Genomic DNA, 15,849 nt, shown 5'->3' on the forward strand with positions numbered 1-15,849 from the left:
CTTTAATTTTGGCTTGTAAGCAGGAATCAGGAGGATAGAGTTGTGGTCGGATTTACCAAATGGAGGGCGAGGGAGAGCTTTGTACGCTTCTCTGTGTGTGGAGTACAGGTGACATATAATTTTTTTCCCTCTGGTTGCACATTCAAAGTTTTTCTCAATTGCTAAAACACCATTTCTGAAACCTTGCTCCATTTCCTGAAAATATTAAACACAAAACCTCATCTTCAAGCACTATTTACATAAACTCTGAATTCTCTCACAAAATGAAACATTCGCCTCAAAACACTTTTACCTGTGTTCAAAATCAAACACTGCTCTCAAATCATAAACAAAGTGATCAAAATGATATACACTCTCAAGCAGTCAGTAAACAATACACTGAAAAATTGTTTCCACCTATATCACCACAGGCTAAAACCATTGGCTTGCAGCAGATTTACTCTGGTGTAGGGTTGTCTATCATTACACTTTCCATCTCCAAGAGGAGAAAAACTCCTCAATCGGATTCAGGAAAGGCGAGTATGGAGGGAGGTACAAGTTCATAAACTGCCCATTGATGTTAAACCATTCCCTTACCTGAGCAGCTCGGTGGAAACTGACATTGTCCCACACTATCACATAGGTGGGAATGGGATTCTCATTTAGCTCTTGACCCTGCTGCTCTTGAACCTGCTGCTCAAATCAAATATCTCTTAGATTGTCAATAAATCTTAGATGGCCCGAGTGTAACATGGTGATGTAGAACACCATGGTTGCTGATAGCAGCACAGATTGTGACATTGCCACCTCGTTGACCAGGGACTTCAACAATGGCCCGCTGTCCAATCATGTTTCAGCCTCTCCTTCTCCTCTTTGTTAGATTGAAGCCTGCTTCATCGACAAATATGAACTCATGGGGTCTGTCCAAGGATTCCAAGTCAAATATTGTCTGTGTAGAAATACAATATACTGAATGTAGGATTTTGTAAGTCGTACAGAGACAGTGCTATACTGTAGAGTACAATTAGGCTTCTGATTCACATACATTGCATGTACTGAAGAGTAATGTCATTCATATAGTATGTGTTAGTACTGTAGACAATCTGGATTACAGTACATGTTTCTGAATGTACACTTACTTGCACATACTGAGCTCGCAGTTCTTTCACCCTTGGTGAGTTGTGCTCAAAAAGTACTCTGTATACTTGTTTCATTCGCATCCTGTTACGATGGAGGACACAGTCAATTGTGGAAATGCTGACACTGTCAATTCCCTGGAAGTTTGTGTTGTCTTGTATCACTAGTTCCTGGATTTCTCTGAGTCGTATTGCATTATCTTGAAGGGCCATGCCAACTACAACGGCCTCTTGCTCCCGAGTAAATATAGCTGTCCTTCCACCTGCATGTGGCAGCCTTGCAATTCCACAAAAAGTAGTTGCGCAGTTACAAAACTAACAGTGATCAACTTTACAAATGTATATTGAAACAGCTGCATATAGTGTAGTACAGCAAATTTGCAATTACAAAAATACAGTAGTATACTGTACCTGTTCTCTTCTCTGAATGTCCTTACTATGGTGGACACAGAAAATCGATTTAAATTGGGCTGAACTCTAAGTCCTTCTTCCCTCATTGTCAGTCCATGGACAAGAACATGGTCAGATATTTCCACTCTTTGTCTTCCCCTTCGTCCTCCTCTTTCTCTTTCTTGCCCTCCTCCTCCTCGTTGCCCACCTCGCATACACACTCGTCCTCTCACATTGTTTCTTCTATCCATTCTCAGACTTTCTCCTTCCCACCTTCAACAACCTGTTTGCTCTCTGAACTGGCTTATATTGGTTGTGTCGCATCATTTGAAACAGGTTAAATCAATTTTGAGTGGTTGTGTTCAATCAATGACATGTGTTCTCTATTTGTATTTGATTGTTGCCACTTGGGTTTACCAGTATGGATGACATGTGCATTAGAGTGCAGAATGTGTTTTGAGAATGAGAATGTGTTTAGAGTTTTGCTGAAATGTCAAAGTGAGATCTGCAAATTGTGTTTTACCATGTGAAATGGTTTAAGGTATTGACAACAGACTGCATAATTAGCTAAATGAGTCCAGGCAACTGAGAACTTTGTTCAGCCAATGGGTTTTAGTGTTTTAGCAATTGAGAAAAACTGTAACATGTTGATAGAGATTTGGTAGAACTGATTTAAGTTTCCCTGCATTAAAGTCTCTGGCCACTAGGAGCGCCGCCTCTGGGTGAGTGGTTTCCTGTTTGCTTATTTCCTTATACAGCTGACTGAGTGCAGTCTTAGTGCCAACATCTGTCTGTGGTGGTAAATAAACAGCCACGAAAGTATAGCTGAGAACTCTCTAGGCAAGTAGTGTGGCCTGCAGTTTATCACAATATACTCTACTTCGGGCGAGCAAAATCTAGAGACTTCCTTAGATTTCCACTCTCCTCTCCTCTCCTCTCCTCTCCTCTCCTCTCCTCTCCTCTCCTCTCCTCTCCTCTCCTCTCCTCTCCTCTCCTCTCCTCTCCTCTTCCCTATCCTCCTCTTCTTCTCCTCTCCTCTCTCTCTTCCCTATCCTCCCTCTCTCCTCTCCTCTCCTCTCCTCTCCTCCTCTCTCCTCTCCTCTCCTCTCCCTCTCCTCTCCTCTCCTCCTCCTCCTCCTCTCCTCTCCTCTCCTCTCCTCTCCTCTCCTCTCCTCTCCTCTCCTCTCCTCTCCCTCTCCTCTTCCTATCCTCTCCTCCTCTCCTCTCCTCTCCCTCCTCTCCTCTCCTCTCCTCTCCCTCTCCTCTCCTCTCCTCTCTCTCTCCTCTCTCTCCTCTCCTCTCTCTCCTCTCCTCTCCCTCTCCTCTTCCTCTCCTCTCCTCTCTCTCCTCTCCTCTCCTCTCCTCTCTCTCCTCCCTCCTCTCCTCTCCTCTCCTCTCCTCCTCTCCTCCTCTCCTCTCCTCTCCTCTCCATATCCTCCCTCTCCTCTCCTCTCCTCTCCCTCTCCTCTCCTCTCCTCCTCTCTCTCTCTTCCCTATCCTCCTCTTCCTCTCCTCTCCCCCTCCCCTCCTCTCCTCTCCCCTCTCCTATCCTATCCTCTCCACTCCCCTCCTGCCAATACACTGGGAGCTCATTGCAATGTGGACCCATGGCTCCATTCCATAACATGGTGTTACTGAGTGTGAACACAGTCCAAAGAGAATGTATTGTGTGCATTCCAAGACCGCAGAGTGGCCAACACATCTCAACTCTGCTGCTCAATCCACTAGTGTGTGTGTGTGTGTGTGTGTGTGTGTGTGTGTGTGTGTGTGTGTGTGTGTGTGTGTGTGTGTGTGTGTGTGTGTGTGTGTGTGTGTGTGTGTGTGTGTGTGTGTGTGTGTGTGTGTGTGTGTGTGTGTGTGTGTGTGTGTGTGTGTGTGTGTGTGTGTGTGTGTGTGTGTGTGTGTGTGTGTGTGTGTGTGTGTGTGTGCAGCCGAAATGTGTGTGTCGACTCGTGTGCAGTCCAAATTGTGAGCTGGTTTATTTCAAAGGGTGTGTGCGTATGGGTGCGTGAATGCAGCTTGGACTCTGTCCCAATCCATTTAAACTGGTGACTGCTTTGCATGCATGTCAGCTCACCTTACATATTGCCTTTGGTGGAGCTTTGAAAATACTGTTTGGTGTAGAAAGAGAGGGATGGAGGCACTAATTCCAACGCTCTATACTAAAACATACCAATCACCCGCAGATTTAGCCTGATTTCTAAAACATCACCAACATGTTTACTTCAGATTTGAACCTACTACAGGCAACCCTATAGGCTAGATCACGAGGACACACTGTGGATTGAGCAGCAGAGTTGAGATGTGTTGGCCACTCTGCGGTCTTGGAATGCTCTCTGTTGAGACACAACTGTTCCTGGTTCCTCTCCCGCAGACAACCCCAGCCAGGTGTCCAGAGTGGTGGTTGCCATAGAGACGCTGGATTTGAATGACAATGCGCCCGAGCTGGACAGACAGTACACAGCAGCCATGTGTGACTCATCAGCCACTGGACAGGTCAGAGTGGGTGTGTATGTATGTGTGTGTGGTGTGGTGTGGTGTGTACTTACAGTATGTTAAAAACTCTTTGAATATTCTTTCTGATTCCGTCTATCATTTTATCCTTTGCTTTTACCATGTTTCCATGTTGTCTCTTTCCATTAACGTGTTGTCTATCAGTTTGTTTTATCTGTGTCTGGGTTCATGCCCTCTTTTGTGTTCACGTGTCTTCGTTTTTCTGTCTCAGCAACCGTCTTGCAGGGAAGAAACCCATCAGCCAATTGATGTATAATGCATCTGAAAATAAGACATTTTTTAATAAGGACATTAAAGCACACAAAATAATAAAGTGTTATAATTTAAAAACCCTCTCAAAGTGAAAGCCCAGGCTTCTGCATAACTCAGAAACGTCCTAACATCTTATTCTAGGTCTGAATCACTGTACTCTAAAGGCCATTAAAGAGGTGTTGTATTGCCTTTTTGCCACAGGCAGTGTTAAGAGAGTCCCAGGGGTTTAAGCTGAGATAATATTCACTAGATAGAATATTAGGATTTATTTCCTAAATTCTTCTCTACAGTCGGAAACCCAATCTTCATAGATGATATACTGAAAGCCAACCCAGGAATTCCCTTCACAGTTAAGGTTAGACATAATTACTTCCTTGTTGATTTGAGAGGTTTTATCTAGCAGAGCCTATTTGTTTGTTTTGAGGTAAATGCTGAGGGCACACAGGGATGTGAACGGTAGTTAAAGTCCTGCGTTGTTACAAAATCATCTTTATTTTCTCTATTATTTTCTCTATTCCCTCCCCCTCCTATCTTGTTGACCTCTCCAATGCTATCTTACTATTTTCTCTCTCCTCCTCTCTCACTCCTCTCCTTCTTCCTCCCCAATCCTCCCATCACACCTCCTTTTCTCTCTCCTCCTCTCTCACTCCTCTCCTCCTTCCTCCCCAATCCTCCCATCACACCTCCTTTTCTCTCTCCTCCTCTCACTCCTCTCCTCCTTCCTCCCCAATCCTCCCATCGCACCTCATTTTCTCTCTCCTCCTCTCTCACTCCTCTCCTCCTTCCTCCCCAATCCTCCCATCACACCTCCTTTTCTGTTTCTGGTCTCTCACTCTGTCTCTTCTTTTCAGGTGGTGCAGGTGTTGCGTGCCATTGATCGAGATGAGGGAGGGAATGACAGTGCTGTATATTTCAACATCCCTCCAGAGTCCAGCTTTGCCCTCAACTTCAGCATTAGGGACAGTGGAGGTATAGTCTCTCTCTTTCTTTCTTTATGTTTCACTCTCTCCCACAAACTTCCTGTCACGCTCCCCCTCTCTCTGTCTCGCTCTCTCCCTCTACCTTCTCCCCTCTCTGTCTCTGTCTCGCTCTCTCCCTCTACCGTCTCCCCTCTCTCTCTGTCTCGCTCTCTCCCTCTACCTTCTCCCCTCTCTCTCTCTGTCTCGCTCTCTCCCTCTACCTTCTCCCCCTCTCTCTCTCTCTGTCTCGCTCTCTCCCTCTACCTTCTCCTCTCTGTCTCTGTCTCGCTCTCTCCCTCTACCTTCTACCCTCTCTCTCTGTCGCGCTCGCTCCCTCTTCCTTCTCCCCTCTCTCTCTCTGTCTCGCTCTCTCCCTCTACCTTCTCCTCTCTGTCTCGCTCTCTCCCTCTACCTTCTCCCCTCTCTCTCTCTGTCTCGCTCTCTCCCTCTACCTTCTCCCCTCTCTCTCTCTCTGTCTCGCTCTCTCCCTCTACCTTCTCCCCTCTTTCTCTCTGTCTCGCTCCCTCTCTCTACCTTCTCCCCTCTCTCTCTCTCTGTCTCGCTCTCTCCCTCTACCTTCTCCCCTCTCTGTCTCTGTCTCGCTCTCTCCCTCTACCTTCTCCCCTCTCTCTCTCTGTCTGGCTCTCTTCCTCTACCTTCTCCCCTCTCTGTCTCTGTCTCGCTCTCTCCCTCTACCTTCTCCCCTCTCTCTCGCTGTCTCGCTCTCTCCCTCTACCTTCTCCTCTTTGTCTCGCTCTCTCCCTCTACCTTTTCCCCTCTCTCTCTCTGTCTCACTCTCTCCCTCTACCTTCTCCCCCTCTCTCTGTCTTCCCTCTCTCTCTCTCTGTCTCTGTCTCGCTCTCTCCCTCTACCTTCTCCCCTCTCTCTCTGTCTCGTCTCTGTCTCGCTCTCTCCCTCTACCTTCTCTCTCTCTCTGTCTCGCTCTCTCCCTCTACCTTCTCTCTCTCTCTGTCTGTCTCTCCCTCTACCTTCTCCCTCTCTCTCTGTCTCGCTCTCCCTCTTCCTTCTCCCTCTCTCTCTCTGTCTCTCTCTCCCTCTACCTTCTCTCCTCTGTCTCCCTCCTTCTCTCTCTCTCCCTCTACCTTCTCCTCTCTCTCTCTCTGTCTCGCTCTCTCCTCTACCTTCTCCCCTCTTTCTCTCTGTCTCGCTCCCTCTCTCTACCTTCTCTCCTCTCCTCTCCCTCCTCTCTCTGTCTCCCCTACCTTCTCCCCTCTCTCTCTCTGTCTGGCTCTCTCTCTCTCGCTCTCTCCCTCTACCTTCTCCCCTCTCTCTCTGTCTCTCTCTCCCTCTACCTTCCCTCTGTCCTTCTCTCCCCTCTCTCTCTCTGTCTCGCTCCCTCTCTCTACCTTCTCCCCTCTCTCTCTCTCTCGCTCTCTCCCTCTACCTTCTCCCCCTCTCTCTCTGTCTGTCTCTACCTTCTCTCTCTCTCTCTGTCTCGCCTCTCTCTACCTTCTCCCCTCTCTCTCTCTGTCTCGCTCTCTCCCTCTACCGCTCTCCCTCTACCTTCTCTCTCTTCTCTGTCTCGCTCTCTCCCTCTACCTTCTCCCCTCTCTCTCTCTGTCTCGCTCTCTCCCTCTACCTTCTCCTCTCTGTCTCTCTCTGTCTACCTTCTCTCCTCTCTCTCTCTCTGTCTCCTCTCTCCCTCTACCTTCTCTCTCTGTCTCTGTCTCGCTCTCTCCTCTACCTTCTCCCCTCTCTCTCTGTCTCGCTCTCTCCTTCTCCCCTCTCTCCTCTACCTCTCTCTCTGTCTCTGTCTCGCTCTCTCCCTCTACCTTCTCCCTCTCTCTCTCTGTCTCCTCTCTCCCTCTACCTTCTCCCCTCTCTCTCTCTGTCTGCTCTCCCTCTACCTTCTCCTACCTTCTCTGTCCCTCTCTCCCTCTACCTTCTCCCCTCTCTCTCTCTGTCTCGCTCTCTCCCTCTACCTTCTCCCCTCTCTCTCTCTGTCTCGCTCTCTCCCTCTACCTTCTCCCCTCTCTCTCTCTGTCTCGCTCTCTCCCTCTACCTTCTCCCCTCTCTCTCTCTGTCTCGCTCTCTCTCTGCTCTCTGTCTCGCTCTCTCCCTCTACCTTCTCCCTCTCTCTCTCTGTCTCGCTCTCTCCCTCTACCTTCTCCCTCTTTCTCTCTGTCTCTCTCCTCTCTCTCCTTCTCCCCTCTTTCTCTCTGTCTCTCTCTCTCCCTCTACCTTCTCCCTCTCTCTCTCTGTCTCGCTCTCTCCCTCTACCTTCTCCCCTCTCTGTCTCTGTCTCGCTCTCTCCCTCTACCTTCTCCCCTCTCTCTCTCTGTCTCGCTCTCTCCCTCTACCTTCTCCCCTCTCTTCTCTGTCTCGCTCTCTCCCTCTACCTTCTCCCCTCTCTCTCTCTCTCTGTCTCGCTCTCTCCCTCTACCTTCTCCCCTCTTTCTCTCTGTCTCGCTCTCTCCCTCTACCTTCTCCCCTCTTTCTCTCTGTCTCGCTCTCTCCCTCTACCTTCTCCCCTCTCTCTCTCTGTCTCGCTCTCTCCCTCTACCTTCTCCCCTCTCTCTCTCTCTCTCTACCTTCTCCCCTCTCTCTCTCTCTGTCTCGCTCTCTCCCTCTACCTTCTCCCCTCTCTCTCTCTCTCTCTCTACCTTCTCCCCTCTCTCTCTCTCTGTCTCGCTCTCTCCCTCTACCTTCTCCCCTCTCTCTCTCTGTTTCGCTCTCTCCCTCTACCTTCTCCCCTCTCTCTCTCTGTCTCTACCTCTCTCTCCCTACCTCTCTCCTCCCCCTCTCTCTGTCTTGCTCTCTCCCTCTACCTTCTTCCCTCTCTCTCTCTCTGTCTCTACCTCTCTCTCCCTACCTCTCTACTCCCCTTCTCTCTCTGTCCCTCTACCTCTCTCCACCTACCTCTCACTCATCCCCTTCTTTCTCTGTCCCTCTACCTCTCTCCACCTACCTCTCACTCCTCCCCTTCTCTCTCTGTCCCTCTACCTCTCTCCGCCTACCTCTCACTCCTCCCCTTCTCTGTCTGTCTCACTCTCTCCCTTACATCTCTCTCTCTCTCTCTCTCTCTCTCTCTCTCTCTCTCTCTCTCTCTCTCTCTCTCTCTCTCTCTCTCTCTCTCTCTCTCTCTCTCTCTCTCTCTCTATCTCTCTACCTCTCTTCCCCTAACTCTGTTATCCTCATCCCTTTGGGTTTTCCTTGTTGTTTACCTTTTCCTCTACTGGAAATCCATCTTTTCCCAATGGACTCCGACATCCTCTGAGGGAAGCTGTGGGAAGCTATGAGAATAACATTAAATGGTAGAGATTTCAGTCAATTCAATTGAGTTTCTTGCTGTTTTTTTCTCATGTTGTGTTTTTCCCTCTCTCGCTCTTCCTCCAGGCCCCAGTGCCACCCTGTTGCTCCTGTCGCCCCTGCAGCCCCTCTCCCACTCCTTCTCCTCCTCCCTCACGCTACACGTTCCCCTGGTGTTAAGGGATGGGACGTCTGGCCTGACCTCCACCGGGACAGTCACTGTGTCCATCTGCCCCTGCCTGAGAGGAGGGGCCCGGGCTGGGGAGAAGGAGAGACAGGAGAGGCAGACAGAGGGAGACTGGGAGTGGGAGAGAGAGACGGTGTGTGTCCCACAGCAGTCTACCTCCCCCTCCCCTGGGCTCAGCACTGCCGCCCTGCTGGCCATCTTGGCCTGTGTTGCCACTCTGCTGGGTAAATATACTGTACAGCAGTGTTACTCAATCCTGGTCTCAAAGACCCAGATCCACAGGGTGTGCAATCTTTCACTGGGAAACACAAACCCAACTAACATTTCATTGGCATTTGACTGGAAATGGCCCACTTTATTACCAATGTGACTGGTCTAGTCCAGTATGACTGTCTGGCTATGGCTCAAAGTCGATTTAAGCATGCAGGACAGACATATGATATACCAACAATCTCTCTCTCTCTCTCTCTCTCTCTCTCTCTCTCTCTCTCTCTCTCTCTGACTCTCCCCCTCCCTCTGTCTCTCGTCCCTCCAGCAGTCAGTGCCCTGTCCCTGTCCCTGCGTCGTCAGAAGCGGGACTCTCTGTCTCCCCTGGAGGAGGACGATGTTAGGGAGAACATCATCACCTACGATGACGAGGGAGGAGGCGAGGCCGACACGGCCGCCTTTGACATCGCAGCGCTCCAGAGCGCCCCCCACAGCTCACGCAGGGGATATCGCACTCTGGACAGCAGGAACATGTGTGTGGGGTGTGTGTGTGGTGTGTGTGTGTGTGTGTGTGTGTGTGTGTGTGTGTGTGTGTGTGTGTGTGTGTGTGTGTGTGTGTGTGTGTGTGTGTGTGTGTGTGTGTGTGTGTGTGTGTGTGTGTGTGTGTGTGTGTGTGTGTGTGTGTGTGTGTGTGTGTGTGTGTGTGTGTGTGTGTGTTTAATTGAAAGCTATGCTGAGCAAAAACGCACCCAAACAAAACTCCAGTCCTCAAGAGTTTTCTAAGACCTTATTGATCCACTTAGGTCATTGATTGCCTCAAAACTCTAATCAGCCTCTTAAGTAAAAAAGTAAATAAAGAGGAAAACTATGACACTTTATTAGACACTTTGTTGGGCATCACCTACTTCCTCTATACTGTGCAATCCCCCTTTGGTGTGTGCTCCTATGTAAAGCTGCTATAACATGTTGTCTAGCCTTGTCACACCCTATCTTCTGTCCCCCAGACGCTACTCCCAGCACGTCCAGGACAAGGCCCGTGCATACAACTGGGCCCAGAACCCAGCCCTGGACCCGGCCTACTCCGGCCCTGGGGGGCCCCTGTACGGCCGCCTCTGCTACAGCAGCCACACCCTGCCAGTTCTCCGACGTACTCCAGGGGGCCAGTTTGAGCCGGGCTTGGCTGAGCTGGCCTACCGCTTCCCTGGGGGCCACCCAGACCACTCTCTGGTCATCCAGAATCAGGGGGCCATGGTGGGGGCGCTGGAGCCAGGGGCCGTGTACGTAGGACCAGCTGAAATGAGCAGCAGAGAGAGTAGAGACGGAACAGGCCCACAGAGCAGGGTTAGCACCTCAGATGGAGGGACGCCACGGACCAATAACAGCCAGGAGAGGGGTGAAGGGGGAGGGGCTATGAGCAACTGTACAGAGAACAGTAGTGAGCAGCAGAGCCACAGTCAGGACTCGGTGGACTGGGTAAGAGACCGACACCGAACATGACAATAAGTGAATTAATGAACAAACCAATGTGTTATCATTTGAAGTGGTTTTAACACTGCTGATTACTGAGAGCAGACAATAGTGAATATGTATTCGTTTTTATGTTTTGCTTTTAGAAGATTTCTCTCTTTCTTTCATTTTTAACGTTTTGTCTGTTGATTTCCTCCTCCCTCTTCATCCCCCTCTCTGTCACAGTGTTAGCTCTTTTTAGTTATTAACCTGCTTCTCTTACCTTCTAAACTATGTTTCTCTTTCACTCTCTCTATCTTGCTTGTTCATTGTGTGTCTATTCTCATCCTGTCTCTCTGTCTTTTGCTTTCTTCCTTCTCGTCGTCTACTTTCTCTCCCCATTTCTTACATTTGCCCTTTTCCTTACTCCCTGGCTTTCTGCTTTAATTGTTTCCCCGATTCATCTCTCCATTCGCTCCTTTTACAACTCTCTCAACCTCAACATCACCTCTTGTTATCCTTTATCTTCTACATCCACTTAACAGCACCGTTCCCTGTCCTTGTCCCGGACTGACCCTCCTCCTCCTCATTCCCCTGCCCTGTCCCTGTCCCGGACTGATCCTCCTCCTCGTTCCCCTGTCCTGTCCCTGTCCCGGACTGACCCTCCTCCTCCTCGTTCCCCTGCCCTGTCCCTGTCCCAGACTGATCCTCCTCCTCGTTCCCCTGCCCTGTCCCGGACTGACCCTCCTCCTCCTCGTTCCCCTGCCCTGTCCCTGTCCCGGACTGATCCTCCTCCTCGTTCCCCTGCCCTGTCCCTGTCCCGGACTGATCCTCCTCCTCGTTCCCCTACCCTGTCCCTGTCCCGGACTGACCCTCCTCCTCCCTCGTTCCCCTGCCCTGTCCCGGACTGACCCTCCTCCTCGTTCCCATGCCCTGTCCCGGACTGACCCTCCTCCTCCTCCTCGTTCCCCTGCCCTATCCCGGATTGACCCTCCTCCTTCTCCCCGTCCCCTGCAGGTCCAGTCTGAGACCCCCCCCCGAGAGAGGGAGCACACCCTGGTCCTGACCCGTTCCGGCTCCATGGCTGGCCAGAGTCACGGTGGCGCCTGGGTGTGTGATTCAGCCACCCTGCCCATGGCGGGTCGCAGGGCCTTTCACGCCGGCCTGTCCCCCAAACGCACTGGCTCTGGTTCAGCTGAACCAGAATCCTCTGGTGGTGGATGTGGTGGTGGAGGGCCTGGAACCAACTGCCCAGATGGCCAGTCTCAGCAGTCAGCCGCCCGCAAATACGCCAGCATCCTGCAGGGGGAGGCAGCGGGACAGAGGCAGGATTACCCCGGGAGCCTGGGGAGGGGAGGGCTAGAGATGGGAAGCAACTTTGTGGTGGCCAGGCCGGACAGGGAGGGTGGAGGAATATCTCTGACCGGGACTTCTTGCGGGGGTATGTACCCAGAAGGGTTCATGGCTGACTGGCGGGACAGGGTGGGTATGGGGGCATACGTTTTAGGAAGGAGGGATATGACCCCTCAGATGCTGCCCTTCCCAGGTCACGCCAGGGGCGCATACGGGGGCATCATGGGGTACGGGGCAGGGTGGGTCCAAGAGATGGAGGCAGGGAGAGGGGGTCCAGTACCAGGTGGTCACTCCTTGGCCCTCAGGGTGAGTGAGTTCCTCCGCCTGCGTCTGGCTCAGGTCACCTTTGACCCCTCACAGCCGCCCTATGATTCAGTGCAGGTGTACGGGCTGGAGGGTACAGGGTCACGTGCAGGCTCCCTCAGCTCACTGGAGAGTGAGGGAGAGAAGGATGCAGAGAAGGGGGAGTGGGGAGGAGGGCTGGAGGAGTGGGGTCCGCAGTTTCAGGAACTAGCCAAGGTGTTCCATGATAGAGAGAAAGATAAAGTGGACGAGAAGGAGGTAGAGAACAACAAAAAAGAGGATGCAAAAGAGGAGGGGGAGAAAGAGGAGCCCTCTGGAGATGAGAAGAATGACTGAGAGGGAGAAGGAAAAGGAGAGAGAATGAAGGAGGGGTAAAAGGCAAGCAGAGCTAGAGTAATGGGAGGAGAAGTTAAAGAAGGGAGAGTAATAAAGAGAAAAATGTGCCCAGGGAAGGTGAGGGCATGGGAGGGAAGGTGAGGGCATGGGAGGGAAGGTGAGGGCATGGGAGGGGAGGGGAGGCCATGGGAGGCCATGGGAGGGAAGGTGAGGGCATGGGATGGCGGGTGAGGTCATGGGAGGGTAGGGGAGGCCATGGAAGGGTAGGGAGTGATTGATGTAATTTAAAGCAATAATTGTTAAAAGGTACTGAGGCAATGTGCATGGTGTTTCTCCACTGAGCAGCAACAATTTGTTAATTGGTCTGGACAAAGAAAAACAACCTAAACATCCAAGAAAGGATTTCAAGCAAGACAATAGACTAAGACAATTCAACTAGGGTACCACACAGAAGTGATATAATATAAACAAGACAAGACATACAACTAGGGTACCACACAGAAGTGATATAATATAAACAAGACAAGACATACAACTAGGGTACCACACAGAAGTGATATAATATAAACAAGACAAGACATACAACTAGGGTACCACACAGAAGTGATATAATATAAACAAGACAAGACATACAACTAGGGTACCACACAGAAGTGATAGAAGTGATATAATATAAACAATATAAACAAGACAAGACATACAACTAGGGTACCACACAGAAGTGATATAATATAAACAAGACAAGACATACAACTAGGGTACCACACAGAAGTGATATAATATAAACAAGACAAGACATACAACTAGGGTACCACACAGAAGTGATATAATATAAACAAGACAAGACATACAACTAGGGTACCACACAGAAGTGATATAATATGAACAAGACAAGACATACAACTAGGGTACCACACAGAAGTGATATAATATGAACAAGACAAGACATACAACTAGGGTACCACACAGAAGTGATATAATATGAACAAGACAAGACATACAACTAGGGTACCACACAGAAGTGATATAATATGAACAAGACAAGACATACAACTAGGGTACCACACAGAAGTGATATAATATGAACAAGACAAGACATACAACTAGGGTACCACACAGAAGTGATATAATATGAACAAGACAAGACATACAACTAGGGTACCACACAGAAGTGATATAATATAAACAAGACAAGACATACAACTAGGGTACAACACAGAAGTGATATAATATAAACAAGACAAGACATACAACTAGGGTACCACACAGAAGTGATATAATATAAACAAGACAAGACATACAACTAGGGTACCACACAGAAGTGATATAATATAAACAAGACAAGACATACAACTAGGGTACCACACAGAAGTGATATAATATAAACAAGACAAGACATACAACTAGGGTACCACACAGAAGTGATATAATATAAACAAGACAAGACATACAACTAGGGTACCACACAGAAGTGATATAATATAAACAAGACAAGACATACAACTAGGGTACCACACAGAAGTGATATAATATAAACAAGACAAGACATACAACTAGGGTACCACACAGAAGTGATATAATATAAACAAGACAAGACATACAACTAGGGTACCACACAGAAGTGATATAATATAAACAAGACAAGACATACAACTAGGGTACCACACAGAAGTGATATAATATAAACAAGACAAGACATACAACTAGGGTACCACACAGAAGTGATATAATATAAACAAGACAAGACATACAACTAGGGTACCACACAGAAGTGATATAATATAAACAAGACAAGACATACAACTAGGGTACCACACAGAAGTGATATAATATAAACAAGACAAGACATACAACTAGGGTACCACACAGAAGTGATATAATATAAACAAGACAAGACATACAACTAGGGTACCACACAGAAGTGATATAATATAAACAAGACAAGACATACAACTAGGGTACCACACAGAAGTGATATAATATAAACAAGACAAGACATACAACTAGGGTACCACACAGAAGTGATATAATATAAACAAGACAAGACATACAACTAGGGTACCACACAGAAGTGATATAATATAAACAAGACAAGACATACAACTAGGGTACCACACAGAAGTGATATAATATAAACAAGACAAGACATACAACTAGGGTACCACACAGAAGTGATACAGAAGTGATATATATAGTGAATATAAACAAGACAAGACATACAACTAGGGTACCACACAGAAGTGATATAATATAAACAAGACAAGACATACAACTAGTGGGTACCACACAGAAGTGATATAATATAAACAAGACAAGACATACAACTAGGGTACCACACAGAAGTGATATAATATAAACAAGACAAGACATACAACTAGGGTACCACACAGAAGTGATATAATATAAACAAGACAAGACATACAACTAGGGTACCACACAGAAGTGATATAATATAAACAAGACAAGACATACAACTAGGGTACCACACAGAAGTGATATAATATAAACAAGACAAGACATACAACTAGGGTACAACACAGAAGTGATATAATATAAACAAGACAAGACATACAACTAGGGTACCACACAGAAGTGATATAATATAAACAAGACAAGACATACAACTAGTGGGTACCACACAGAAGTGATATAATATAAACAAGACAAGACATACAACTAGGGTACAACACAGAAGTGATATAATATAAACAAGACAAGACATACAACTAGGGTACCACACAGAAGTGATATAATATAAACAAGACAAGACATACAACTAGGGTACCACACAGAAGTGATATAATATAAACAAGACAAGACATACAACTAGGGTACAACACAGAAGTGATATAATATAAACAAGACAAGACATACAACTAGGGTACAACACAGAAGTGATATAATATAAACAAGACAAGACATACAACTAGGGTACAACACAGAAGTGATATAATATAAACAAGACAAGACATACAACTAGGGTACAACACAGAAGTGATATAATATAAACAAGACAAGACATACAACTAGGGTACCACACAGAAGTGATATAATATGAACAAGATAGAGATGGAGAGGAAAGAGATCGAGAGGGAGAGAGAAACTGAGTGTACAGAAACTGTTGCATTTATTTGAACTGCAGAGGCAGAAAAGTTAATAATTCAACTCACTACTGAAAACTATGAATAATTTAAAATCTTTAAAAATATTATTTTCTCTCAAACGCATCACTGGAAAATAGACATTATGAAAAATGTAAATGATTTAGGGATATGATCTTCCCTGGCTTAGCTGAGAGTTATGTTGTTTACACACACACACACACACGCACACACACACACACACACACACACACACACACACACACACACACACACACACACACACACACACACACACACACACACACACACACACACACACACACACACACACACACACACACACACACACACACACACACACACACACACACACACACACACACACACACACACACACACACACACACACACTG

At 47.8% G+C, this 15,849-nt stretch overlaps 1 protein-coding gene across 1 annotated transcript in view; it reads left to right on the top strand.

Annotated features, from left to right (window-relative positions):
- The window catches only part of LOC124009420, a 161,421-nt gene extending 149,089 nt beyond the window's left edge, over positions 1 to 12,332 (top strand). The window contains exons 8-14 of the mRNA XM_046321237.1: positions 3,880 to 4,001; positions 5,123 to 5,240; positions 8,588 to 8,911; positions 9,223 to 9,427; positions 9,899 to 10,367; positions 11,358 to 12,097; positions 12,227 to 12,332. Of these exons, the coding sequence (XP_046177193.1) occupies positions 3,880 to 4,001; positions 5,123 to 5,240; positions 8,588 to 8,911; positions 9,223 to 9,427; positions 9,899 to 10,367; positions 11,358 to 12,097; positions 12,227 to 12,332 (2,084 nt within the window). The remainder of the gene's footprint in view (positions 1 to 3,879; positions 4,002 to 5,122; positions 5,241 to 8,587; positions 8,912 to 9,222; positions 9,428 to 9,898; positions 10,368 to 11,357; positions 12,098 to 12,226) is intronic.
- The last annotated feature ends 3,517 nt before the right edge of the window (positions 12,333 to 15,849 follow it).

This window comes from Oncorhynchus gorbuscha, linkage group LG22 (assembly GCF_021184085.1).
Source record: "Oncorhynchus gorbuscha isolate QuinsamMale2020 ecotype Even-year linkage group LG22, OgorEven_v1.0, whole genome shotgun sequence".
Classification (NCBI taxonomy): domain Eukaryota; kingdom Metazoa; phylum Chordata; class Actinopteri; order Salmoniformes; family Salmonidae; genus Oncorhynchus; species Oncorhynchus gorbuscha.